The sequence below is a fragment of the Canis lupus genome, chromosome 29 (genome assembly GCF_011100685.1).
Source record: "Canis lupus familiaris isolate Mischka breed German Shepherd chromosome 29, alternate assembly UU_Cfam_GSD_1.0, whole genome shotgun sequence".
In the NCBI taxonomy this organism is placed as follows: domain Eukaryota; kingdom Metazoa; phylum Chordata; class Mammalia; order Carnivora; family Canidae; genus Canis; species Canis lupus.
The window spans coordinates 16,290,624-16,317,577 of NC_049250.1; the positions used below are offsets into that span (position 1 = coordinate 16,290,624).

At 39.6% G+C, this 26,954-nt stretch overlaps 2 protein-coding genes and 1 long non-coding RNA gene across 8 annotated transcripts in view; 2 read left to right on the top strand and 1 right to left on the bottom strand.

The window, feature by feature from the left end:
- The window catches only part of TRIM55 (tripartite motif containing 55), a 44,614-nt gene extending 37,894 nt beyond the window's left edge, over positions 1-6,720 (top strand). For all 6 annotated transcript variants that reach the window (XM_038579415.1, XM_038579417.1, XM_038579416.1 and 3 more), the window contains one exon: positions 5,683-6,720. In XM_038579415.1, coding sequence (XP_038435343.1) covers positions 5,683-5,788 — 106 coding nt within the window. In that variant the 3' untranslated portion in view covers positions 5,789-6,720. The remainder of the gene's footprint in view (positions 1-5,682) is intronic.
- An 884-nt stretch (positions 6,721-7,604) lies between these two features.
- CRH (corticotropin releasing hormone) lies at positions 7,605-10,049 on the bottom strand. Its single transcript, NM_001014278.2, is given in 2 exon segments — positions 7,605-8,713; positions 9,471-10,049. A coding segment is annotated over 1 exon segment (591 nt). The 5' UTR covers positions 8,700-8,713; positions 9,471-10,049; the 3' UTR covers positions 7,605-8,108.
- A 1,169-nt stretch (positions 10,050-11,218) lies between these two features.
- Positions 11,219-21,033, top strand: LOC111093180. The gene is made up of 3 exons (XR_005381039.1): positions 11,219-11,545; positions 16,415-16,457; positions 17,394-21,033. It is a non-coding gene; the product is annotated as an uncharacterized LOC111093180 (long non-coding RNA).
- Positions 21,034-26,954: the final 5,921 nt, after the last annotated feature.

Sequence of the window (26,954 nt, forward strand, 5' to 3'; positions counted from 1 at the left end):
GTTGAATTTGTGACTGGCATTCCCTGTAGCAGAGAAGAGATAGAGGCCCAAGCATGGAGACTTAGACACAAATTTCCTCACTGCCCCAGTATCCCTTCAATGGCCTGTAATAGTGGCTCCCATGTCTACCACAGTTGTCCCTCAGGATAAGACATGGACATTTCATGCTATATGGCAGCGGTGTGCATTAAACCATCATCATCCATTAATGTCTTGGTTGTAATTCAGTTTGTCAGATAAATTACTATCACCTGGATGAGCTGAGGAAATGGAACACAGGCAGGTAAATGATAATGGACCAGGATCATTGGTGGTAGAGAGAATGATGATTTGGAGAAAAGCAGATGCTGGCATCTCTTGAAGCCCCTGGGAAGCCTACAGGAAGCCTGAGGGCACCAGCGATTGATCAGAGAGCTTACTCTTCTACTTTGGGCCAGCTAAAAAAATATTTTCCCTCTTAAATGTGACTATCCAGACTTGTGCCAGAGTGACTATCAGGAAAGCATCTGGTTTTGTTCAGTCAGTGAATTATGTGGTACAGGATGCATTTAGGTAAAGGGGTTGCTGCTATTGCCCCCAGGCTAAAAAAAGAGCATGTTCACTAAACTGCACCCAGTTATCGCCCCCATGTTAAGTGTGCAGGGACACATCTGGCTTCAATTAAGCATTGAAGGCAGCTTCATGCTTTGATTGTCAAGAATCTTGCCAAAAGAAGCATGTTGGCTTTAAAAAAACATCACATTTAGCATAAAAATCAAGCCAAAGATTCCATTGAGCATTTCATGTTCTTTTCTTTGAGACTTTCCTACAAAAAACTAGCCTTAGAGACCACAAAGGTAACATTAATGAAAAAGCAAGCCAGGTAAAAAAAGCAATGTTAATCAAAGCATAAATACAAGATACAGTTTGCTTTCCTCTTTACTCTGAGTATAGCAACTATACAAGCACAGTACAAATGGCCCCTAAAATCAGCCTTGCAGCAGAGGCGGCAAAAGGGAGTAGTAGGCAAGATGAAAATCAGGAGATGAGAGAGAGAAGGAGAGAGAGAGAGAACATATCCAGTCCAAGGAGAGAGCTAAGGCTCTCTATGCAGGTTCTGGATTGCCACATTTCTGCTTTGCCAAGAGAACCTGCAAATCCAGATTTTAATGTGAAGTCTCCATTTTTTTTCTTAAATTTTAATTGTGTTAAAACCCACGTAACATAAAAATTACCATCTTAACCATTTCTAAGCATACAGTGCAGTAATCTTAATATATTCACATTGTTGTGCAACCAATCTCCAGAATTTTTCATCTCTCAAAACTGAAATTCCATACCCATTAAAAAACAACTTCCCATTTTCCCCCTTCCCCCAGCCCATGGCAACCTCCATCCTACTTTCTGTTTCTATGAACCTGACTACTCTAGAAACTTTTTGTATTCTAGAAGTGGAATAACAGAGTATTTGTTGTTTTATGACTGGCTTATTTCACCTAGCATGTCCTCAAGGTTCATCCATGTTGTAGCACATGTCAAAATTTTCTTCCTTTATGAAGCTCAATAATATTCTATGTAAAAAAAATAAAAATAAAAAAATAGTATTCTATGTATATGCCACATTTTACTTATCCATTCATCCATTGATGAACACTTGGGTTGCTTCCACCCCTTGGATCCTGTGAATAGTGCTTCTATGAACATAGGTGTGCAAGTATCTGTTTGGGTCTCTGCTTTCATCTCTTTTGGGTATATGCCCAAAAGTGAACTTGCTGGGTCACATTCTATGTTTAGTATTTTGAGGAACTGCCACATTGTTTCCCACAGCAACTGTGCCATTTTATGTTCCTACCAACAGTGCGCAAGGGCTTCTATTTCTCCACATTCTTGCTCCTGACTTTTTAATGTTTGCAACTAATTCAAACTTTTGTCAAAATACCACTCAGCCACACAGTTCAGAGCAAGTAAACACTGTCCATAACCTGGAACTGTCCTGTACACACAGACAGATGTCCACAAGCCTCTGGAAGAATGCATGCTTTTTAGTCCCCATCAACAAGAAATGATTCTAGATGATGTGAGCACATCATGCAGCTCTGGGTAGAAGAACCTCTCATCACGTTGCTCTTCTATGGAGTAAAACCCTCACACCATAATCTGACATTAATTTTTTCCCTCTCAAAAAACATTTGGTAGTAACAGGGAAAAAATCCAAGAAAAAGATTTTCTGAGTAGGTCTGGTTCATGAATATCCAGCATTCCTGGTCAAGTTCATCTAAGAAAAAGAGTCTTTCTCCTAAGCAAATGTGTCACTCCCTTCTATGGTCTTTTGTGGATCTTGACTGAATTGCTTCTCACAGCTGGGACAGGGAAAATGCCGCCTCCCTCATCCATTTCCTGCTTTTATTTTATGACTAAAATTCATTTCTCAAATTATCTGAAGCCCCATGATGATACAATATAGTGTTAGGTGATGGTTGAAAGTTTGTTTGGTCTCTTGAGAAAAATGTGTAAAATTTAGAAGTAATAAGGAAATAATAATCCTTTCTTCATCTTTTTATACATCTCAAAGTAAGCTGAAACGCAGGACAAACTCAAAAGCAGGTAGGGAAGTTCAATGCTTGTCATTTTCTGTCTTTTGTTCAGCTTCATGGAACATCTGTATTCCCAAGAAATATCATTTCCTGTGATGGAGAACCAGCATTTGGAAAACTTTTTAAAGAACTGTGTATATCTAATTCTTTTTATTTTTTTTTATACAATTCTATTTGAGGAAGGCTATAGGAAAAACTATGATTTAATGGGCTATACTTATAGAAAGGAAGTTTCTAAATGTTTAACTTATTCTTCCTTTAGGAAAGAGCCATATATAAAGTTGGGCCACATGGAGAGACACTGGACAGGTCACGGATAATCATAATTACAATATGCCACAGGAATTAAATCCTATAATATCCAATTCTGACAAGATGAGCATTGAAAATATAATTGTCTTTCCTTACTGGGGGTCACTGCTGCTGTATATGTTTCCTCATAAGCAGTCCCCAGTCCCCAGGTGATTCTGCATGGTAGGAAAGCCTCTTCACTAAGAAGAAAGAAAGAAAAGAGGGAAGGAAGGGAGGGAGGGAAGGAGGAAATACACATTTTTAAAACATGTAATATAAGTAAGGCATGTGCAAAATGTTTTAGGTGTATTACTTTATTTACTCAGTACTTAAAACAGCCTTGTGAGATAGGGTCTCATCTCTGTTTTACAAAAAGAAAAAACTAAGGCTCAGAGAGGTTAACTGACTTATCCAAGACATACAGCTAGTAAATAAGGATTCAAAACCAGGATCAGCCTCTTCACATAGAACATCTTTGCTGAGATGGTTGGTGGGTCCCCAAGTTTACATATACGTGACCAAGGAGATAGTGTAATCACCTGAAAATACTCAGGATAAATCTTTGGTCTTGGCACCCATTCTGGCATTGGCCTCTCTTCTCTAAAAGACAGCACCTGTCCATAAAATTTAGAAGGAAATCTAATGACTGCACAAAAACATGGGGATGTAGAAGGAGCAAACCCAGACTACTTGATACCAAGTTTTGAAGGCTGTCAGGTACTAATAGATAGAATGCTTTCAATAGAAGATAGATTTTAATCTCAAGTGCAGAAAAGCGCAAAAGTATATATTAGTCCCAAAAGCAGTATCAAATGGTTCCTTAGCCACCAGCAGTGTCTCTCTACAGAATATACCTTACCCAACTAGTTTTGCACTTTTAGGTATTTCAGAACAGCTGTCATGGAAGATTCCTCTAGATTAGGGGTTGCTTTTAAGGAAAAGAGGCTACAGAATGAACACTGGTGGTCTGTTTGTTTGTTTAGGCAGAATTCAGATTTAGTCCTATAAAATGATCAGGAAAAGGTCTCTACAGATCACTGATATGTCCAGATCACTTGGGTTTGGATTTTTTTTGTTTGCTTTTTGTTTTATTTTGGTTTTTTATTTTTAGGATTAGTTAGAGTAATGTGACCACAGTGGGGAAGAGAAAAGTTTGATGTGCATAAACAGGCTTAGGATTCTGTCCAGATATTGTTTTTCCCACATCAACTTCAAGGACACTGAGGAATCTAACCCATTACCAAACCAAATCTAATAGCATAATGGCAGCCTTTTTTTAAAAGCCCATTTTCACTTGATGTCTCAACTATTCCTTCATGGAAAACTACTTGCTTCAGTTTTATTCTACTGTAAACAAGTATGATTTCATGACGCTTCTCAACTTTCCGTCAAAGTGGGAAGGATAATCCCAAGACCATGAAGACTTGGGACAATTTTACTGAACTTGAAACATTACCCCAAAACATATATTTAGGGTAAAATCTGTAAGATGCAGGAAAAGCACTCATTTTTCACTCGAAACTATTTTAAGTGTCAACAACAACAGTGCACTTACCAAAGTTCTGCTTCGTCATGCCAGCTATCGTCCATTCATACAGCAGCTTCATAAAATTACTCAGGGCTTCAGCATTGAATGCATGTGCCTACCTCATTGCTTTGAAATCAGTGCCATTCTAATCCAGTGGGATAATCTTACCAGTGAAGTCATCAGAATATGTTAGCCCATCTTCAGTAGTTCTAGGAAGAACTGTGTTTGTCAGAGTACCTTTTTTTTTTTTTTTGAGACTGAGCATTTCTTTTTTTTTTTTAATTTAAATTCAATTAGCCAACATATAGAATGTTAGTTTCAGATGTAGAGTTCAATAATTCACCAGTTGCATATAACACCCTGCTCATCACATCACATGCCTTCCTTAATGCCCATGTCAGAGTACCTTTAAATGTAGTGTCTGAGTTTATACATCTAATTGCATTTCAGAAAGACTTTTTTATGATTGTCCCCCATTTCATTATTATTTTTTAAATTCAAGACAACAGAAATAAATTTCACTTATGAGATCGGATTGATCAATTACTTCAAAATCACAACTGTATCTCTCTGGGGTCTATAAAAGATAGATACCTTTTATAGAGACATCTATATAAAAGATATCTCTTTAGAAATTTTGATGTTATTAGAAGTTATTGCCTAGAGAAAGAAAAGTTCTTTCATTCATGATTTGCTCAAAACTAAGCTGCAGCTTTGCAAAAAATATACTATAAGTTTGTTATAAATGATATGACTTACATATATTATGAAATGATTATCACAATAAATTTAGTTAACATCCATCATCTCTTATAGATGCCAAAAAGAAAAAAATGGTTTTTCACTTGTGGCTTTTTCCCTTGTGATGAAAACCCTAAGAGTCTACTCTCTTAACAATTTTCAAATATGTCATACAGCAATGTTAACTATAGTCATCATGTTGTACATTGCAGACTTTTCTAACCGCAAATTCCTATTAGAGTTCAATGCCATTTTCATCTCAGTAAATCATATACAAGTGGACTTAAAAACAATAGCCTGGACTCTTTCCCAAGAACTTTCCTCCATTGCATGCATCACTGCTGCCCCTTTTTGAATCATGAGTGTGAATTACATTCATGGCTCTTGGCCATAGCCAAGAAAGCCTGAGCTTGCTTTCCATCCCTAATAATAATTATGTCCTTTATAATAATAATTATTATTATCATTTCTCCTGAGTAGAAAAGTGACTGGACCAACCCAAAAGGATTAGGCTCTTCTTCCTCTGATTCAGATTCTCTTCTATTGCAGATTGGATTTGAAGACCCTCCCCTCCAGGTACAGGCTGCAGCTTCAGGGAGTGGGAATGGAGCTGACTCTGAGCCAGCTCGCCATGTCTTCTCCTTTTCCTGGTTGAACTCCCTGAATGAATGATGTTCATTCCAACTGCGGCCCTCTGTCTGCCTGGCTGAGATGCACACCAGCAGCAGGGAACCTAGATGAGATTAATATGATGCAGGTGATGAAAGGGACCTTTGAACAGGATTTCTGCAAAAAAACAAACAAACCCCCCCCCCCCCCACAAAACCCTTTAATTCCAGATGACTTTCCAGAGGGAAAATAATTTTGAGAAAACAGTTGCCGAAAGTATTGGAAGAAAAAAACTTGATCTTACGCAAATATTTTTCTGTGTGGGAAACATTATGAAGATACGTAGGTGTGATATGTGTGTGTGCGTCCATAACGAGTGGCAAGTGTTGAAAAAGTGTGCATTACACTCTTGTCTCTAATAGGCACTGGCTTTTGTTATGATATCATAGTAGCTGTTACTCTCTTCTTTAACAATGCAGTTGGTCAGTGAAATTCAGTGTTAATTCAGAAGTGACTGATTTATCAATATATGGACAAAAGGTAAATCATTGACCAAAGATATGAAATATTTTACAAAGGTTTCCTCTTTTCCATAACAGATGTCACTGGAAGCATATCCAGAAATGTTCCTTAACTCTGGTGACACTTTCATAGTCCAGAAGGCTGAAGGCCTAGGACATTTCCGGTGATATTTTTCTAATCTTAGTTAGATATGCAGATATCAAGCACTTAAACTGAAACAGAATTTCCAGCAGGAACTGTATACTTGCTTATGTATCTACTGAGGCACCAACCTGGTGAACTGCAGAATAACTGCATGTATTTAAATATATATATACACACAATACACATTTAAAATACATATATATTTAAATCGTGCTTTTTTGTCCCACCATAATGCCTCTTTCAAAATAGTAACAAATAAGTGTTACTTTATTCTGTATGAACTCTTAAATAAATGCTGTTTTTAACAACTTAGTCTTATAATGACTTATTCAGTGTTTCATGTGATCTTATTAATAGTCAAGTGTATTTAAAGGGTCCCAAGGGAAAAACATCTCCATACACCCAAATTAATTTGGGGGTATTAAACATTCAATTGAATTTTTGTAAGTTAACCCAACTATCAAAGATAAATGCATGGTAAAACTCATTGGATGTGCCTGTTCCATTTTAGAAATGCATGGAGATAGTTAATATTCTTAAGAATAACAGTGATTAGGATTCATATAGAAATAAATGAGAAGACCATTTGCAAAGTTATTAAAGTCAAATATTTTTTATGTTTAACATTTTCCCAAGTGCCATTTCATAGCAATTAAATTTGTTGCTTGAAGTGGGAAGCTATCAAGTTTCTCCTATTAAGAAGTAGGCACTGGAAAATAGCACAGAAAAAGTATATTTTACAGTACCAAAGTAGTAGCTTGATAAAGTGAGTCTTTCTCAAACCTAAAACAAAAACAAACAGTATGTTGGCCCTACAGTTTAGAGGAATGCTCTGCGAACCCCTCTCTTTGCCTTTCCTCTGTCCCCGCCCTCTCCAGTTATTTACCCTCTTATAATAATCAGGGTTAAGTGTTATTTCCATTATGAATTTATCTTCCATTCATAGAATTACCAAGTCTTAAAGCGGGAAGAAACTTCCCAAACTATTTAACTTAACCTCAGAGGAGTAACTGAGGTACAAAGATGAGTCCAAGGCAATTGAAGTATCTGTGTAAGCCACTTGCATATGTTTGTATTTTTAGTAGGAAATTAATGCAAGGAGTTTTGTTTTCTCTTGTGCTGAAGTCAGCATGTAGGAAGCCAGGAGCTGAGAGTTTTACTCCTATGAACATTAAAAAGGAAAAATAAGGTCATGATTACCTTTGCAGCTTTTATTAAAAATATAAATATTCAACATTGTCTTACACAACCAAATTGACCAAGGATTGGAAAGATGTTTTATTACTGGAACTTTTACAGGAAGGTTGATTCAAAGAGCTTACAGATTTTGTTTCACCCACCCAAGAGAATGACATTCTCTTTGGCTCAGACCACAACAAAATAAATCGGGTAACTTTTGTCTGCTTCAAAACATTTCCTTCTGGGTCTATACTTTTCAAACACCATTAAAGACACCTGGAAATGGAAACTGAAAGTAGACAATAGAAATAACATTTTGTTGCTGTTACTGCACGTGGATACACTTTGTGCATGCTAATTAAGGAGTATAGGCTCTCTTGCTGTACATCGTCTAGGCTTCAAGCTTTAAAAAAATAAACAAATGGTATCAGAGCAACGATATGGTACAGAATACTGTATTATTTTAATTTTTTTTGTGTGTGTGTGCTAAATGCTGCATCTTTTTGGCCAAACGCACCGTTTTATTTCCCAATAATCTCCATCAGTTTCCTGTTGCTGTGAGCTTGCTGCGCTAACTGCTCGGCCCTGGCCATTTCCAAGACTTCTCGGAGGAGGTGGAAGGTGAGATCCAGCGAGATGGGAGGTTCCTCGGATCGTCTCTCCCTCTCCGGGGTCTCTTGGCGGCTGCCGAGGGCGTTCTCCTCCCCGCGCTCGGCGGGACCAGCGGGGCTGTCGAGCTGGCGGCGGGGCAGCGGCAGCTGCTGCAGCAACGCGCGGAAAAAGTTGGCGGCCGCCTCGTCCGGCGAAAGGCGGCTGCCGCTGCCGCCAGCGACAGGTGAAGAGGCGGGCAGGAGGGGAGCAGCGGGGCTCTTGTTGAGGTTACCCAGGCGGAGGAAATACTCCTCCCCCATGCGGAGCAGGACGGGCCGAGCCTGCGGCTGTTGGGGCTGCTGGGGCTGCGGCGGCAGCTGGAAGAAATCCAGGGGCTGGGGGTGCTGCGCAGCCTGCCGGGCGCCCGGAATGGGCCCCCGGCTGAGCAGGGCCCTGCATGGTGGGCAGGGCAGGAGAGCCACCAGCAGGACGCCCGCGGACAGGAGCAGGGGCAGCCGCATGTTAAGGGCACTCGCTGCGGCACAGAGGTGGGCGGAGAGCGGAATGAGAGAAGGGAAGAGAGAAAGAAAGAGTTGGTCAGAGTTCAGCTCAAAAGGGAGGCGCGCTCGGGGTCTTCCTACAGGACGCGGGTGGACGCGCCTCGGGGTTCGGGCAGGCACTGTCCGCGGTGCTGAAGCTCTCGAACCAGGACGTCTAGAGTTGGAGTTGCCGTGGGGGCGGGGGGGGGGGGGGCAGGCAAGGGGACGCCTACAGCTTAGCACCAAAGCTCAGCCCCTCGCTAGGCTGGAGTGACCCTTCTTCCGAATCCTCGAAGGGTCTCTGGGTCCCCTTTCTAACGATCCCCAAAACGGATTCCCCGAGCTCTAGAGAAGATCTACACATTTTAGATCTCACCCACTGTAATAACCGCCCCTCTTTCCGGGTGTTTCGGCGTTGTCCTCCAAATTGAGAACTGCTGCCTCCTCCTCCCCTTTCTCCATCCCAGCCCTTTGTGTCCTTCTCTCAGGGGTCGGGATCGATGGCGGGGACTCATCTACAAAGCCAGCGAGGAGTAACTGACAGTTCCAATAACGATTAGCAGCCGTCTAAGTTTGCTTTTGACACATCCCGGCTACTACCGGCATCCTGAGGCACAGTCAGCAAACACACACATGCACACACACTCACACTCACACATATGCCCTCACAGGGACACCCGGCTCTGCCGCGCACACCATGGCAGCTCAGGCAACGCAAAGTTGGAGGCGCGGTTCCGTCTAGGCGCTCCCTACCTTCTGAGGTGCTTCTGCAGGTGAGTGGGGCGCTGCCGCCTCTCAGCAGAGGAACGTCTCCGGGGCTTTTTCAGGGGCTTTCTTCCCTTCTCCTTTCTGTCCTCACTTTTTTTCTTCCCCTCTTATCTTTCTCTTCAGTCTCTCAACGGACTTGGGCTCTGAGTTTCTCCACACCAGAGCCTGGAGTGGGATTTTATAGCGTCGACCCTCTTCAGAAACCACGCAGCATTTGCCTAATAAGCTGACGCTCTCTTGACAGCTCGATTGCGTGCTGCCTCTGCTCCTGCATAAATCATAGGGCCCTGCCAGAGAACGAGGGGCAGAGTTTTGCTATCTCAACACTGAATCTCACATCCAATTATATCAACAGATATTTATCGCCTCCTTGGTGACGTCAACGAGCCCTAAAATGGAAGGGCTTCTTATGACTTGTCCATTGACAAAAATTCTTGAATGAGATTTCCCAAATGTAAAAACATACTGACCTCTTACTAGGAAAGGTCAAATTTGGAGTCAGAAAGAGCATCAAATGAGAGGGGAGGGGGAAAGAAAGTGTAAGGGACAGGAGGTCAATTAATCCACAGTCCTATGAGGAAAGCAGCAACCAATTCTAAGGGCTGGATCTGGATTCTCCTCTTTCCTCTCCCTTCTAACTTCTCTGACCAGTTGTCTCTGGCAACACCTCAGTGTCTGAAAATATCCCTTTTCTAGAGACAAGTGTCCCATCACCTTTCTGCCTGGTTAAGAATGATGAACAAGGAGATAGAAGTGCAGGGATATCTAGTTTTTAAGCTTCTACCTGCTTTTTCTTCCCAAGAACAAATAAAAGAATTATTAGTCTACAGAAGCAAGACCAATAAGTCTCTTGAAATGAGGCTCAAGTTTTTTAAATGGTTGGCAGGAGCCTGCTTCCATGATGAAATGGCCCAAACCAGGGTCAGTTGGGAATGCAGGAAGATTTTAAATTCCCCCCCAAACTTCACTGCCCTTCCTTGGTCTCTCCTGTCAGAATCCAAAATTAATTGTGGATTTTTCTATTCCCAAATTAGAGAGAGAAAGGATAAGTGAGAGGTGCATGAGCTATACATCTTCATGGTCTACTTGATGGAAACACAGTGAGAGAAGCATCTATTCTAACTTATCCTATATTGGGAAAGGCTTAAACTGCCTGATAACAGTGCCAAATTCATCAGTTGCATATTTTCATTGATGAATATCAAGCCCATAAAAAGATAATCTCATTCATTTTACTCCTAAATACTATCAACATCCATTATAGTATCCACATCAGGGACACCCAGAGTTTTTTTTTTTTTATTGTTTCTTATCAGGAAACCTGATAAATACATAAATGCTCTCTGCATTACCACAAAATGGAATGCTAGGCTTGTAAACCAATACTCAAATTTCAAATTAAATTGACACTATCATATAAGTAGGAGGTAGTTACCTCTAATTTTGCGTTTCTAAATGCAATTCCAAACTCTGGTGTCTGTGATTTAATTCAGCTTCTAGATAACCATCAAAGCTGTTTATCAGAAATCTCCTATTGCTCATTTCTGGTTAGCTCTGCTGCTTCCTTTGTAGCTATATGATAAATGATACAACACACATTTCTACTCCTATTTTGGATCTATACTAATCCAAAACTGCTTTTAGAAACAAAAGGAAGGTAGAAAGAGAAATGCTGGCAGTTTCCAGAGAATCCACCCCATAGTTGGATCATTGTGCTATGGAATATACTTTGAGATGAAATGTACATAAGAGAACAAAGAAATGTGTCTTCTGGGAAACATGTAGGTTGTTAATAGAAGATCAAAATTATAGAAAATGGTTAAGCTTCTACAGGAAAGCAGTGTTTTATGTTGATAGGGGACACAGAGAAACTTGGAGGTTTTTGTGAGCTTTTTTTCCCCTTTGAATGGATCTTAACTTCCTCTGCTTACTTTCCTTTATCGCCCCTTCACTGTCCCAACTGGCAGAATCCAGTTAGATGTCAATCTGGAGGTGGAAGGAGATTTGGAAGACATTCAGGAAACTGGATACAGAAGAACAACTAGGAAAGGGATAAGACTGTAAGTTTAGCTGGGAAGGCATAAGAGTTTCTCCAGAGAAGATGAATATTTTGGACTCTAACCCTACACCCTTTCAGGTCTCTCTCCTGTGGGCCATGTGGAGTGTTGTTTTAGTCTACCTCCCTCATCACTGTTGAATTTTTGCTGTGAGATTTTCCTGGAGTATGTAGTTAGTTAGAAAAAGTGGCTCTGAATAGGGGTGAGGACAAAAGGCCTGGGTCCCAGAGGAAGAAGAACAGTGTACAGCAGCCCTTACCACGATTTATCTAAAAGTAAGATCTCTTCAAATCACTGAGCATTTACATTAGGAAAGTCTTAAATGGATCATTTGGTTTGAATGACAACCAGAGAGGAAAAGTGACTTACCTAGTTAATGGTAAAGTCAAAATTAGAATCCAGTGCTTTTGACTAGCAGCCTGCATTATTTCTATAATATAACAATGCCCTTTGAACTTCCCCCCTTTCCTAGCAGAGACACACAAATAGAAGTGAGAAGATGAAGTTAGAGCAACACATTCACACACCCAGCCCTAGACTTTCCTTATATTAATAAATCTCCTAAGGCACCAGAACACAGATTTTCTGTGCATGCTGATGCCCCAGCAGCTGATCCTAAATCTCTGGGTGCACACACTGCAATTTACCTTTTAGCTAAATCTTGTAGTAATAACATGAGGTTTTTAAGTGTATTGGCAATTTAAAATGCATTAATTTGATCTTCCACCTTAGTTCATGTTGGAGAAAAAAGATCTTTGGATAAGATACAGTTATGTGGTTCTCAAGATAATGATATAAATGTGTGATGGGAAAAATAATATAACGCAGAGGACTTTTATGCACAGTAAACTAAATGTCCAGGTCCATAAAAATCACCACCAATACATTTGATCTTACCTGTAGGAATAACTAGTCATTGGAGGACCAATTTAAATGATTTTAGAACCTAGAAACACAACCCAAGGAATATGGGCATGAAAATGGGGATCACTTTACATTTTAAACCACTTTTTTCAATAAAAACATACTATATAGGATATAGTGAAACTCTAAAAGACATGGCATAGTAGCCCAATAAATAAAGAAGTATCAGAAATAATAGGTAATTACTGAGCTTATTCCTATCATCTGTATCTCCTTGCACTTTTGTGAAGTATCCCAACATGTGCTTCTATTAGCAAAATTCATGGCAAACAAAGAGAGTCTCCAAGTTTGCTAACTGAAACGTTTTTTTGAAATGAATCTACCATTTCCAATGACAGTCTTTAAAAATGCCTAGGGTAGATAGATGTTTTTGTTAACTGTTTGTAATTGTGCTTCAGATAGATTAGTAACTGCCTTCAGGTTCCATAGGTAGGACTAGGGAAAGGATCTCAAACAGCACAAATATCTAACTGCTTCTTCAATAATAACAATACCTTTTATTGTCAAAGCCATTCAACCTCCTTGTAGAAAACTTGGAAAAATCAGAAAAGTATAAAGAAGAATACAAAATCCCTCAGATTCCAAAACTGAAAGATAATTTCTGTCAGATTTTGTTTCCCTTGAGAATTTTTCCTGAGCACATACATTTACTAAATTGAGATAACAGTATGTTCCTAATTTTGAATCTCTGCTTTAAAAAAATAAAAAATAAATAAAACAAATCTCTCTTACTTAAAACTTAAAAGTAGCTGGTTAAAGGAATCTTTTCTAGATTCCTAGATCAGGTTTAGGATCTGTGCTCAATGCTCTCCTGACATCCTGAATGTCCTCCATTATAAAGTTCACAAATTTATATAGTTACTAGTACAATATGTATCTTCCTTTCTGAACTGTAAGCTGTGTGGCAGTGACTTGAGTCTTCATAAACTTTCGTATTCAATACTCACAGCCCTTAGTATAGTGCCAAAACATAATAGATAACCAATACACCTTCTAAATGGATGAACCACAGAAAATGTGTTGAATGAAGTATAGAAAATGACCCACCATCAAGAAATAACTAAATGAACATTTTATAACTAAAATTTTATGGCCTGCTTTTTTTTTTCATTTTAAGTATCTCAAACACTTCCTATATCTAAATGACATCCATTTTATTGACTGAAAGGAGATGTACTACAATTTCTGTACATTCCTCATTATAGATCACCATACTAATGTCCTGCTTTGTAATTTTTGTTCTACATCTTACCCTTGTACCTTTAAGTTATACATCTAGAGAATCATTTCCTGATCTTTCAAATATAAACAATATCTCCTAACTTCTGGACGGTAAATGAGAATATTAGTGTCACATCAGCTTTCAAACAGCCTCCTGCACCTTGATCTCTCAGGCTCTCTCCTCTGTACTTTTCCTTCCAGACTGTCAATGTTAATCTTTTTTGTTTTAAGATTTTAAAAGAGAGAGAAAGAGAGAGAGAGAGAGAGAGATAGTGGCAGAGAGCACAAGTGAGGAGGAGAGAGGGAAAGCAGGCTCCTCACTGAGCAGGAAGCCTGACATTGGGACTGGTTACTGGGACACCTGGGCACCCCTCAGTGTTAATCTTTTTATAATCATAGTTAATTAAGTCTTCTGTGTTTTGATGATGGGCTAATTTAAAAGTTAAAAAGCAATATAGTTTTTTATTATTGACTATAATAATTTATTATACATTTGCTGTAAAGTCATAGACTCTCATTACATTTCCTTTCTTGTTTTTGTTTTACCAAATCATCTTTTTTATATTCAATAGTTTGGTTTTTCCTACAATTATTATCTTAATTTTGTTCCTTTTTTTCCCTGATTTTCAATCATGAGACACAATCTATCAGCTTCCCCTCTTTTTAAGACCTCTTTCCTTGAGCACTGTAACGTGCTGGTTTTAGACTGATCACTTTCTAAATCTAATGCACAGAATTGAATTCTCAACTGAATTCACTATCTAGAATCACATTATTTACTTCTTTATTATTTCTACATATATTTTTTTAAATTTTATTTATTCATGAGAGACACACACACACACACACACACACACACACACACACACAGAGGCAGAGACACAGGCAGAGGGAGAAGCAGGCTCCATGTGGGGAGCCCGATGTGGGACTCCATCCCAGGACTCCAGGATCATGCCCTGGGCTGAAGGCAGATGCTAAACCACTGAGCCACCCAGAGATCCCCTACATATATTTTGCTGGAATACCTCTGCAGTTAACTTTCTAAGAAAGGATTTATGGTAAATAGATTTTCTGAATTCTTGCATTTCTGAAAATGATTTTATTTTACCCATATAATTGTTTTGAATGATACTTTAGCAAGGTACACAATTCCAGGTTGAACACAATCTTCCTCTAGAACTTTGAAAGTATTGTTCCATGTGTTTTATTATTCAATGCTGCTGATGAGAAATCCAGTCATTCTGATTCTCATTTCTTTATAGAGTCCTTTTTCCTCTCTCTCATTCTCACTTGAAGATTTTGGTATTTTCTCTTTGTTGTCGATGTTATGAAATTTCACAATATTATTGCATCTTTTTTTGTTTATCCTTTTGAATTGGGGATTCTTGCTCTTCAAGTGTATGAAAATGTCTTGCATTATTTTTATAATAATTTCCTCCCTTTTCTTTTCTTTCTTTCTGAGACTTTTACTGTAAGATGTTCCTTTCCTGTTGACCTTCTATGTTTATTATATTCTTTCATTTTTTAGGACTCTTTCTTTTGTGTTCTACCTTCTGGGAGGGCTCCTAAATATCCTTCAGCTCCTCAGTTAGTTTTATTTTACAACCATATATTCAATTTCCAGGCTTTTTATTATTCCTCCATCCTTTCTTCTTAGCTCTTATTTTTTTATAAAATAAAATTTTATAATGTATAAAATTTATAGTGTAACTTTTTCTCAAATTTCTTTAAGAACATTAACTAGGAAACATTAGCCTCCTTTCTCTGAATTATCTATTCCATCCATGGTCATTAAAAAGTTATGTATGGTTTCTCTATTTTACGTTGAAGACTTCCCTTAAATTTCTTAAGGTGACCTATGTATAAATGGTGGCACTCTCATAGTTAAGAATTAGGTGATACAAAGCTGGCTGGGAATTATCTGTAATGAACAAGGACCTTGTCACCAAGCAGCCTTCTCTTTGGGGTGATCAGATCACAGTAGTGAGACTACTGTGGGGACCCATCAATGTCAAATTACAGAGAACTTTTCTGTGACACTATTCAATTTCAGTTGAGGAAAATATATGTATTAGTTTGTTAAAGTTGCCAACACAAATTGTCAAAGACTGGATGGTTTAAATAGAAATTTATGTTCTCATGTCTCCAGAGGCTAAAAGTCCAAGATTAAGGGTCAGCAGGGCTGATTTCTTCTGAGGCCTATTTCCTTGTCTTGCAGATGGCCATCTTCTCCTTGTGCCCTCACATGGTCTTTCCTCTGCGTATGTTTTTCTTAATCTCATCTTCTTATAAGGACACTAGTCATATTGGATTAAGACCCATCCAGACAACCTCATTTTACTTTAATTACTTCTTAAAAGGCCCTATCTCCAAATACAATCACATTCTGAGGTACTATGGGTAAATAACTTCAACATATGAATGTTGGGGGGATGCAACTCTGCCAACAACAACATACCTGGGATCCCTGGGTGGTGCAGCGGTTTGGTGCCTGCCTTTGGCCCAGGGCACGATCCTGGAGACCCGGGATCGAATCCCACGTCGGGCTCCCGGTGCATGGAGCCTGCTTCTCCTTCTGCCTATGTCTCTGCCTCTCTCTCTCTCTCTCTGTGTGACTATCATAAATAAAAATAAATAAATAAATAAATAAATAAATAAATAAATAAATAAATAAATAAATAACAATATACCTTACAAATGTTTATTTCTTTGCTTTTTGCCTAACAGGTAGATATTTGAATGTTCAACATTCTCCATAAGGATGAGAAAGGTTGGTAGAGGGGTTAACTCTTCCATATATAGACTTTCAAGTATCCTCCTTTTTTTGATCCCTTTCTCCCTCCTGCCTTTGGCAATATTTGGAGTTTCTAAGTCCTAAGTCCCTCCTGGGTTCCCTCCTTCCTCAACTGCCTGCTCCTTTGTGTGCCTTCTGCAATGGCTTCCTTACCTCTTACACCTCTGATATAAGTCATGTTCTCTGTTCTCCTTCCTCAGCTAACCCTTTGCAGGCCCTTTATAGCTGTTTCCTCTGCCTTGTTTCCTTAGATACCACGTCACCTTCTCTGCTCTCCTTACTTCAGAGGTTTATTAAATCCTCTTACCTGCTTCTGGTCCTCATCCTATTCTCTTTATCATTTTGGGCTTATACTATCATTTTAATGGGATCTCAGAGTGAGAGGAGGTAAACATGATGCATTTTGGAACAACTTCTCTGAATAAAGAAGTAGAGATATGATTGTTAGAGAGTAGACTGGAGGGGCAAGGAGGCAGGTAAACAATTTTTGGTCTTCAGGTCATTACCACTGGGCCCGTAGCATGAACATCACATGCCAGTGATGCCAGGAGCTGTATAAGACAATGGCAGGGTCTCCTATGATTGCTCCAGGAGCCTGGGACACTACCTGTGGGTAGCCACACTCCTGTTTAGAGATTTGTAGGGGCAGGGCTTCCTTTCAGTTGCCCATCAGTCAATAATCCTCCCAGCATCCAGAAATCACTGGGTGCCTCATCTCCTTTGATCAGAAAACAGCAAAGATTGTGTTATCTGTCCGTTTATTTTTTCCAAAAGTTAGGAAGTAACTAACTCTGGGAAATGACTCAGAGCAACAGAAAAGGGGCACGTTCTGCTTCTCTAACAAGCCCTTGCCTTGATAGACATGCCTGACCTTTCTATTTACATCATAATACATTGAATTTTCTGTTTTAGGCTCCAGATAATGGATGGAGGGCAATGAGAAGAGGTGTGTGAACTTTCTGTCATGAAGGGCAATTTGCAGGAACTAATCATCTTACGATAGTTGGTCATAAGAAAGAAATCCATCAACTGAGCATCCTGCATAAGTATTTATATTCATGAACATTTCTTGACTCTAAAGAAAGATTTCTTAAAGAGCTCTCCTTGGAATGTTACTGGTGTTATGAAGGGAAAAAAACAGAGGAGGGGGGATGTAAAGAAAGGCTGAACACATTTTTTACTGTAGAAATTTCTAGTATTTTAAAATATTTTTCCTGCACTATAAATATTCAAGTCTTCATCATTTCCCAGACTTACTTGACCACAAAGCAAGTATATTGTGGGACTGGTTGGGAGATACAATAATTCAAGGCATTTTATGCAGAGTCCAGCTACACTTTCTTTGGCATCCATATTAAAGTCCATGACTAGAGCCACTGAGTCATTTTCTACCACTCCTGGGGAAATGTTACAGTTGACACTTTTTACCCCTAAAGGGAGGGTTTCAAGGTATGGGAAGATGTCTATTTCCAATGCTTCTCAGGATTATCTGCCCTGGGAAGGGTCACCTGAGAAAGAGCTGTCTGTTTGTACACCTCCTAGTGAGGAGGAGTTGGTCTCCTTCTCCAGTCAAAATCTGTGGGCCTATCTTGCAAAGGAGAACCTTCTTTGGGTATGAAAAGGCGGAAATGTCCTAGACAAAACTAATTGGGATGAGTGATAATGGGTTTTTCACTAAAAAAATATCAGTTACTCAAGATGCAGGAGGCAGTGAGGGCTGTAAGGGTAGACAAAGATGATAAGCAGTCAACATTTAGGAGTTGTGGATTTCAAAGATGTTCTTCCTAGTTGTGGGTATAGACCTTTTTGGAAGCTTGCTGCAAGCTCTTTTCATCTCCAAGGCTCCTGTCATCCAACTGTGCAAAATGTGATGTTGGCTTCATTATGAGATTTACAGTTATTTTCTCTTGTGTGTGTGCTTATTTGTCTGTTTTCTGGCTCTTTGTGAGGTTACTAACCATTCTGTAGCCCGTAAAACCTGGTATACCACTTACATGTGGTGTTTGCTGTGGTTAGATTGAGTTTGTCCTACTTAAGAGGACTATGTTAATTCAAGGTGGTCTCACAATTGTGAGTCAATGAGCCCTTGAAAGGATGGTTATATGAAATCTAGTGTGGGAAAGAAAGGATCTGTCTCATTTGTGACACTCACTGTTCTCTTTTGAATGAATTTTAGAAGTTATCTGAGCAACAGTGTTCCTGAGATAATGAAAAAAGATCTTAATGGCCTCAAGCAGCAGTGAAGTTGAATTTTCCTATTCATATAAAGTTAAATATAGATACACATTTGAGCTTCACCTCATTTTCCAACTTGTTTTCCTTGTAGTTTAAGTCATGATCGCTGTAGAGTTCTATCTTGTGCTACTGTACTCTTCATAGCAACAACAATAATTGCAATAAAGGGATTTTTCAAATTTGCGTGGAGAAATATGATTATATAATCTGATAGATTTCTTCTATAAAAAGAGTTACTCAGCTTTTTGAAGCAGAACTATATCCGATTCCTGTTTATAATGGAATTTGTTCTAATATCTTACTTGAAGATTTCACTAAGAACAAAACTCTTCAAAGCAGCCTTACAAATAGAATTTAAAATGTTACCTGGCTCCCTGTTCGTGGAGACACACTAGACTTCTGATTCAGCAGTTGTCAGATTACCTCAATACAGTGTTTATTAACTCTATTCTTTCCTAGGTGGGTGACCTTTGACTAGTTATTTAAATTTCCAAAATTATTTCCTTATTGGTCAAGCCAATATAAAATGTTGCTTTCTTTATTTGTTCTCCTTAGGGTTATGGGATTAAATGAGATAGTAAATTCATGGCCTAGAATAGAAGAAGCAGTCAATAAATATTAGGTATTGTTGTTGTGGGCTAATGATGTAGTTGTTGTTACTGCTGAAGGCAGGGATTCTATTTAATCTCAGTTCCTTGGAACCTAGATTTAGCTCAGTTATTAGGCTTAATGTTTATTAAGGAAATAAAATAAATGTGATCACTATGATATTCTAATATCAGAGGTTTTTCAGCCACTCAGATGACTTAAGAAAAAAAATAATTAATATATTTTATTTTTTTAAGAGCAGTTTTAGGTTTACAGAAAAACTGAGCAGAAAGCACAAGGAATTCCCATATGCATTTTCTCCCTCCACCTTAGTTTTCACCTTTTGTTGTCACTATTATTTATATCTTGTACTGGTATGCTACATTTGTTACAACTGATGAACCACTGTTGATCACTATTCCTAACAAGTCCATAATTTACATTAATTAGGGTTCACTCTTTGTGTTGTACATTAGGGGAGTTTTGGGAAATGCATAATGCCATGGATCCACCATGAGAATATCACAGAGAATCATTTCACAGCCCTGAACATCCCCTTGCTCCACCTATTCATCCCCCGTCCCTCCCTCCCTTCCTCCAATCCCTGATATTTTTCCTGTCCTTACAGTTTTGCCTTTTCCAGAATGACATACAGTTGAAATCATACAGTGTAGCTTTTTCAAACTGACTTCTTTCACTTAGTGATACGTATTTCAGATTTCTCCTTGTCTTCTCAAACAAAGATACATTTTTACTTATACATTTTTACTTTACTCATAATTCTGAGTTGGGAAATATGTTTGGCTGGTGTCACTCTACTTGGTAGATGTCTGCTCACTGAAGGATTATTTCCTGTGTTGAAACTTCTATTCTTACCCTCATCATTTATCCACTTAACTGAAAGTAGGTGTATTCAAAGGGGAATTTTACATTATAAGGAGGGGTTAAAAATAACAATAAATATTCATAATAAAAAATAAAATACAAGAATAAATACATCTCTTTCTCTTCCAAATCAGTAAGCCCCTCATTTCCTAATGGGAGCCTTCATGGCCCTGCAGGCTGCTATAGACTTCTCAGTTTGTCTAAATTTGACCTGGAGGACCATTTACATTAAACTGGCTGAGAGTTCATTTATTTTCTCCATACCCTAAATGTTCTCAGATGACCTTACTATTGTTCATTCTTAGTCTCTGCTCTAAGGCCAGGCAATAGAAAATAATCATTCACCATAATTTTTTAAAATCCCTTTTACTCATCTGTTTCCCTGAATCAATCCCCACATGACCTCCCACAATCCTTTATTCAGTTAGAGGGAAAAGGCGGGGACAGGACAGGTATGGATACCTTCACACGGATACCTTATACGACCAGGCCTCTTCCAAATTTCATTTCCTTAATAATTTCATGTTCAGCCTGTTCCATCGAATATTCTGAGATGTAGTTTCTTGTGCAGTCCTTCAGTATCTTCTTACTTTCTTAATGTTTACACCTTTCAAGCACTTATAAACAGTATGTCTCTCCACTGCTCTAAATTTAGAAAATGCATAAATATATTTCTTTGACTCCTTCAGTGGCTTTTCTGGGCACTTGAACTTTTCTTATGGCTTTTTGTGAGGGGAGATGGGAAAGAGTAGGTTTTTCACTAGGCCTCCTGAAGCTGGGTCATTTAGATTTCTATAAAAGGACTGTCATTCAAAACAAGAGAGACACCTAACTCTGGGAAACAAACAAGGGGTAGTGGAAAGGGAGGTGGGCGGGGGGTTGGGGTGACTGTGTGATGGGCACTGAGGGGGGGCACTTGGCAGGATGAGCACTTGGTGTTATGCTAAATGTTGGCAAACTGAACTCCAATAAAAAATTTTAAAAAGAAAACAAAAAGAGCTGTCATTTTCCTCCTGCTTCTATTTCTATGTCTAATCACCAGGGGTGATCTCCCGATCTTGGAGCATGGTGCCACTGATACCGCCATTCCCACATACACAGTTCACCTTCCTGGTACAGGGCCAGAGTGATGAGACTAGTCAGGATGGGGTTCAGAGCACCAGGAGGGGGATGGCTCAAAGCAGGGGTCTTGTGTGTACTTAAGTCTCAATTGCATTCCCAAAGTAATGGCAGGATCCCTGAAACCATGTCAACTATCTCCGACACTAAGCATCTTCTTTGGGCCAAGAATAAACATGAGAATGAACATAAGAAGTGACTGAAAATTGGGCCGTGGAGGTCTTAAGTGAATACAAAAATATCAACCCATGTTTGTATCTGCTGGGATTTTATCAGAAATCTTTGGTGGTGGGGGCTGCTGAGAGGTGGTGGGGGCGTGGTGAAAGTGACTGAGCAGGTTCTCAGCAACCAGCCACTGAGACTTCTCTCCTCTGGGACCTTTGGGATACTGCAGCAACTTCCCTTTAGGTCAAGAAAAGTGTAATAATGACTTCCCTTGTTTATGCTTCTTCTAGAAGCCTTTACTTTCCATATTTCTAATCTTACTGGGACCCTGCTAAGAAGCAGATGTTATTATCTACAATCCCTAGATAAAGAACCAGAGGCTCAAAATGGGCAAGTAACTAGGCTGATTTCTCCCAACTGATATGTGGAGGGGTGCTGGGATCCCCAAAGGCCTCCTCTGTTCTCTCCTTCTCCTCTTTTTCACTCAGGCCTCCCAGGAGCTCTGGGGAGGGCTGTATGGGCTCATATGGTTTTGAAAGAACAAGCCCCATATTACCACTATGCTCCTGGTTTGTCTCTTTCCTAGTACTAAATACAAGGTGTGATTATGAGGAATATCACACTGCTTGTGTTCATATCATTCAAAAGAATACTAACTAAAACATCTAGGCTCAGTGGAAACATACCCGAAAACTTACCTAGGTATTATCCATAGTTATTTGCTGTTTGCTCTTGGCTTTTCTTCTTTAATTTTAATACTCACACCTCTTCTATATAAACTATGCTGAATATCCCATTCCATCCATCCTTTCCTGTCATTACCAGGGGCAATGAGGACAATCTACTAAAAAATGTGCTCATCTAGATCCTCAAAATAGATTCCAACCTCCCTGAACCTCTAGGCCTTGGAAACATTTATATGGCTGCTCATTCTATAACGGATGTTACATTGATGTTTATGCTTTATACCAGTTTCTAAATTAATATTTGCTATATAGAGTCCTGCTAATTAATATGTACCTTTCCTGAAATTTCATATCAGCTATTTGAAATGAGAGAAAGGCAGAAAGCAACTTGCAAATTTTGTGCATAATGAAGTGAAGAACAAGCTCACATAATGAAGACAAACAATTATACAACATTTGCATGATTCTTTTTTCTTACAACATGAAACAAGACACACGGACCTGATTAGCATGCTGTCTTTGCCGTGAGTTTTGTTTCTTATTTCCCCACATTTGGAGGGATTCTCAAAGCCAAGAGCGGTCATACTGTTTTGTCAAAGTTTTCTTATAGTATCTGAGGGACTGTCAGGCAGCCAAGATCACCTTGCCAAATTCAACCTGACACAGGTGACTTCTGTTTCTGTGACTGCCCTGGGGTTGTGTCCCTCAGCTGATATACATATACCCAGAGGAAGACCCCAGTTCAGGCTCTAACTACTGAAATCAACTGGCCAGAGACTCCTGAAATTCTTACTAGCCCCCAAAACATTTACTGAGCTTCTACTATGCCCTAGCTCCCATGCTAGATACTGAAGATAAAAATGAACAAGGACAATCCTGGCTGCCCTTGAAGTATTGATTACCCATGGAGGAAGACACGTTAACAACATTTATGGTAAGCACTCTGTGATTACAAAGAAGGGAGCCTACTCTGACAGGTGGGAGAAGGAAGGTTTGGGAAGGTTTGGGAAGGTTACAGAAGAAACCAATTCAGGCAAGCTGGGGATTCATCCAAGGTGCTCGAGAGACTGCCAAACATCATGGTTAAGAGCCCACCTTCTGTGTGATTTGGTAGGTCATATAAACTTTCTGTATCTCAGTTTCTTCATCTGTAAAATGGGGATAATAATAGGACTTACCTCATAGAGTTATTGCTGTGAGGATTAAATGAGTCATATACAAACACCTTAGGATGGGTACTGGAACACATCACTTATATCATTATTTGAACTATGGCAGGAGCTGGAGAGGGAAATCATAGCCTCAAGAAATGTTAAGTGCAAGTAAAGGCAGGATGTTGGGCAGAGGGGGAAATCCAAATTGATCTCATCATTTTGTTGTGGGTGATGGGGCAGATGGTGAACATAGTAAGAAAGCAGTTTAGGATAAGAAGATGACAAGATTTAATTGGAAAATACTGAGACTAAAGAGCCTAGGGAATATTCAGATAGAAATACCTAACCAGCAGTTGTAAATAGGAGTGGGAACTCTGGATAGAAGTCTGAGCAGGGCTGGAGAACTGAAATCCTTAACAAGAGGTTGAAACCATGGCTCAGAATGGTCTAGGAGGAACAGGATGAGAAGAGAAGCCAGGGAGGGAGCTGAGGATAGTCAAGATTTAAAAGGTAGCCAGAGAACATGGGGGAGACTGAGAAGAGGCAGTTCAAGAGTAAGAAGGAGAACCAAGAAAGAATGGTTTCATGAGGCAGAAAGCAAGAGAGCTCTTGAAGAAGAGAGCAGTCAGAAAAGTAAAATGCTACAAAGAAGTGCCATGATAAAAAGATCAAGAGAGATGCATTTGGTTTGGCAGCTCAATCCAGGGGTCAAAGAGCTCAAAAAGTAAAAGGTAACACTGAGAAAGCACAGAGACTTTAACTGCAGGAAGCAACCACCTCCTCTAGGGCCAGGGAAACAAAATGCAAAGGTGGGAGCCACTGGAATCCAGGCCTTTGGAGGAGAGGCCCCATGGAGCTGGGCTCTGGCCTCTAAGAAGGGCATGCTGCACAGCTGTGGCTGATACCTCTGGAACTCAGTGAAGCACCTCAGGGAGCTGGGATGCAGGAGAGCTAGAGCTGATGCCTTAGAATCTTGAAATATGGACCCAGCAGAGAAGACACTGGAACATCTAAGGAGAAAGGCATGAAGATGGCTTTGGGAATGCTGGCAGAAGCAGGAGATAAAATCAACTACTTCATGGGGAGTGTAGGGCCATTGTTGGGGAGAGGCTGACCAAAACAGCACAAAAATGGGGAAAAACAAATCTTTTCCACCTCCCCCTGCCTGCCAGTCTCCCTATAGTGTCCCCTCTCAGCAAGACCAGAAGAAATTAGATGACAAAGGAGAAATGGAGTTTGCAGACTCCTGGTCCCAGGATTCTAAAGCAGAGTCTAGAAAGGTGGTTTGAGGCTTTATATCTGCATAGTAATCTTCATGAGCAGAATTTTAATGGTTTGGAGGAAAGTCATCTAACAATCGGTTGAGAAGCAGAAATCAAGACAGTAAATCAAGACCATTTTTCCAAAAAGTTTTGCTATAAAAGAGAGGAGGATAAAGTGGTAGGTAGAGGTAGATATAATGTTCGGGAAGATAATTTAATCATTTATTTGTTTTAGTTTATTTGTTTACTAAAAAGGAAAACCCAAAGCAAGTTTCAACCTGAGCCCAAAGCAAGGTGAGTTCCAGACTGATGAGTAAAAGCATTCTCAAGGAGATGGGAAAGACAGAACCCAGTGCACAGTTGCAGGGATTGGCCAAGACACAAGTAAGAGAACACCAATTCCTCTGAGAGGTGAAGATGTTGCACAAACACCGAAAAAATAAAACACCCACTTTGTAAGTGATGTGCTGAGTCTACTATCAAATGATTCAAACAGAAAACATCTCTCCTCTTTTCACCAAGGAGGTCTGTCAGGGCTTCACACAGATCACAGAGGCTTTCTTTGACCATCCTATCTAAAATTTTAACCCGTCCTTCCCAACATACCTGAAAACCCTCTTTCTATTTGTCTTCCTTAATTAATTATCAATCTTACTTATCTCCAAAAGGCAGGGATTTTTGTCTGTTTTGTTCATTGTTGTAACCCAGGGTTAAGACAATGCTTGGTACACAGTAGGCACTCAATAAATATTTGCTGAGTATATGAATGAATAAAATCCTCATGTAAGTACTTCTGAAACAGAGAATAGGATACATATATTAATCAACTAGTATTTAGACACTTTCTGCTGGGCCTTTGAGGGGACATAAGAAAAGAATATGGAGGAGTCTCTTCAATCACAGAATTTATAATATTTGAAGAAATGAAACAAATTAGCCCATATGGAAACAAAAAGAATGACTCATCCCTGTCTTCCTTCTTCCCAAACTGTACTTTCCCCTTCAGACTGGTCACCAACCATCCATCTCTCCCTTTCTTGAATCCCTGGAGAGTCACAGTCAACAGCATCCTTTCCGCTCCCCAGCCCAGGTAGGGTTCAGTGCCTTCAATCAGTCAAGGTCATGAGCTCCAGTGGACAGCTCCAGTCAAGGTCTTGGCCCCTCCTGGGAGTGAGATTGGAGGGTCTGGGACCACTGGTGCAGCTTTCTCACACCTGACACGTGTGTGTTTTGAAAGCCTCATCAGAGCTGACTTTGATGGGCAGCAGGAGCCCTCTAGGCAGCGGGCTGCCAGTACTGTCAGCCCAAATTGGGTGATGGGGGGTTGGGGGTCAAATCACTGACTGTCAAGGTGTTAGAAGAGATCTCAGAGTGCTTCATAGATGCAAAGGATGAAAATCAGCAACACCAAATGAGCGTGTGCTGTTCTTAAAGGAAGCACTGGGTAATAGTGAAGTGCTCTGGACCATTTCCTTAAAATTCTACTTATTCTGTTTTGAGCAAACCCAATGTGTATGCACACATGCACATGCCATGCAGAAATGCAGAGACATCACACACACCCACAATACACAAACATAGGCAGAGACTGAATGTGTGCATGTAGACACACACATATTGCAAAGCTTGTCTTCTGCCAGAGAGTTTGGAGAAACAACTAAAAGAATAAATGAATGAATGGATGAAATTAATGTCTTATCTGTAATCACTTAACAGAGGATAAAATACAGTCAATGTCTACTGTCAATCCTCCCAGTTTAAAGCAGTTTATTACTGAAATCAGAGTTTAAGTTCCTTTTTAAAATATGCAAAAGTCTGAGGTAAAGCTTTTCCCAAAAGCTTTTCCTATTACTAGAGCTTATTATTTTAAAGGATCCGATAATTGGGGAATTTTTCCTTTAAAAAGAGGAAATATCTCTGAAGAGAATGGCAGTGTGTTTACTAATAAACCATGCTGAAGCAGTAGAGTTGAGTTCATGGAAAGGGCACTGGACTGAGAGCCAATTGAACTGGTTTCCAATCCTGTCTTTTTACTATTGTTAAATACAACTGTATGTAAATTACCTCTACTCTCAGATTCTTAGTTTTCTCATTTATAATTGGATGGTGAGGTAGGAGAGTCTTTACTTATATATAGTGCATTGACCAGCCATACTCATCTATATCCTGTCCTAAGACTTCCTAAAATAGAGAAAGCTGCTGATTGATTCTCAACTGGGTGGAAATTTTGCCCTACTCCCCAGAGATATTTGTCAATGTTTGAAGACATCTTTGGTTGTCCTGACTGGCATCAGGTGGGTAGAAGACAGGGATGCTGCTAACCATCCTTCCATGCACAGGACAGGTCTCACAACAAAGACTTATGCGGCCCAAAATGTC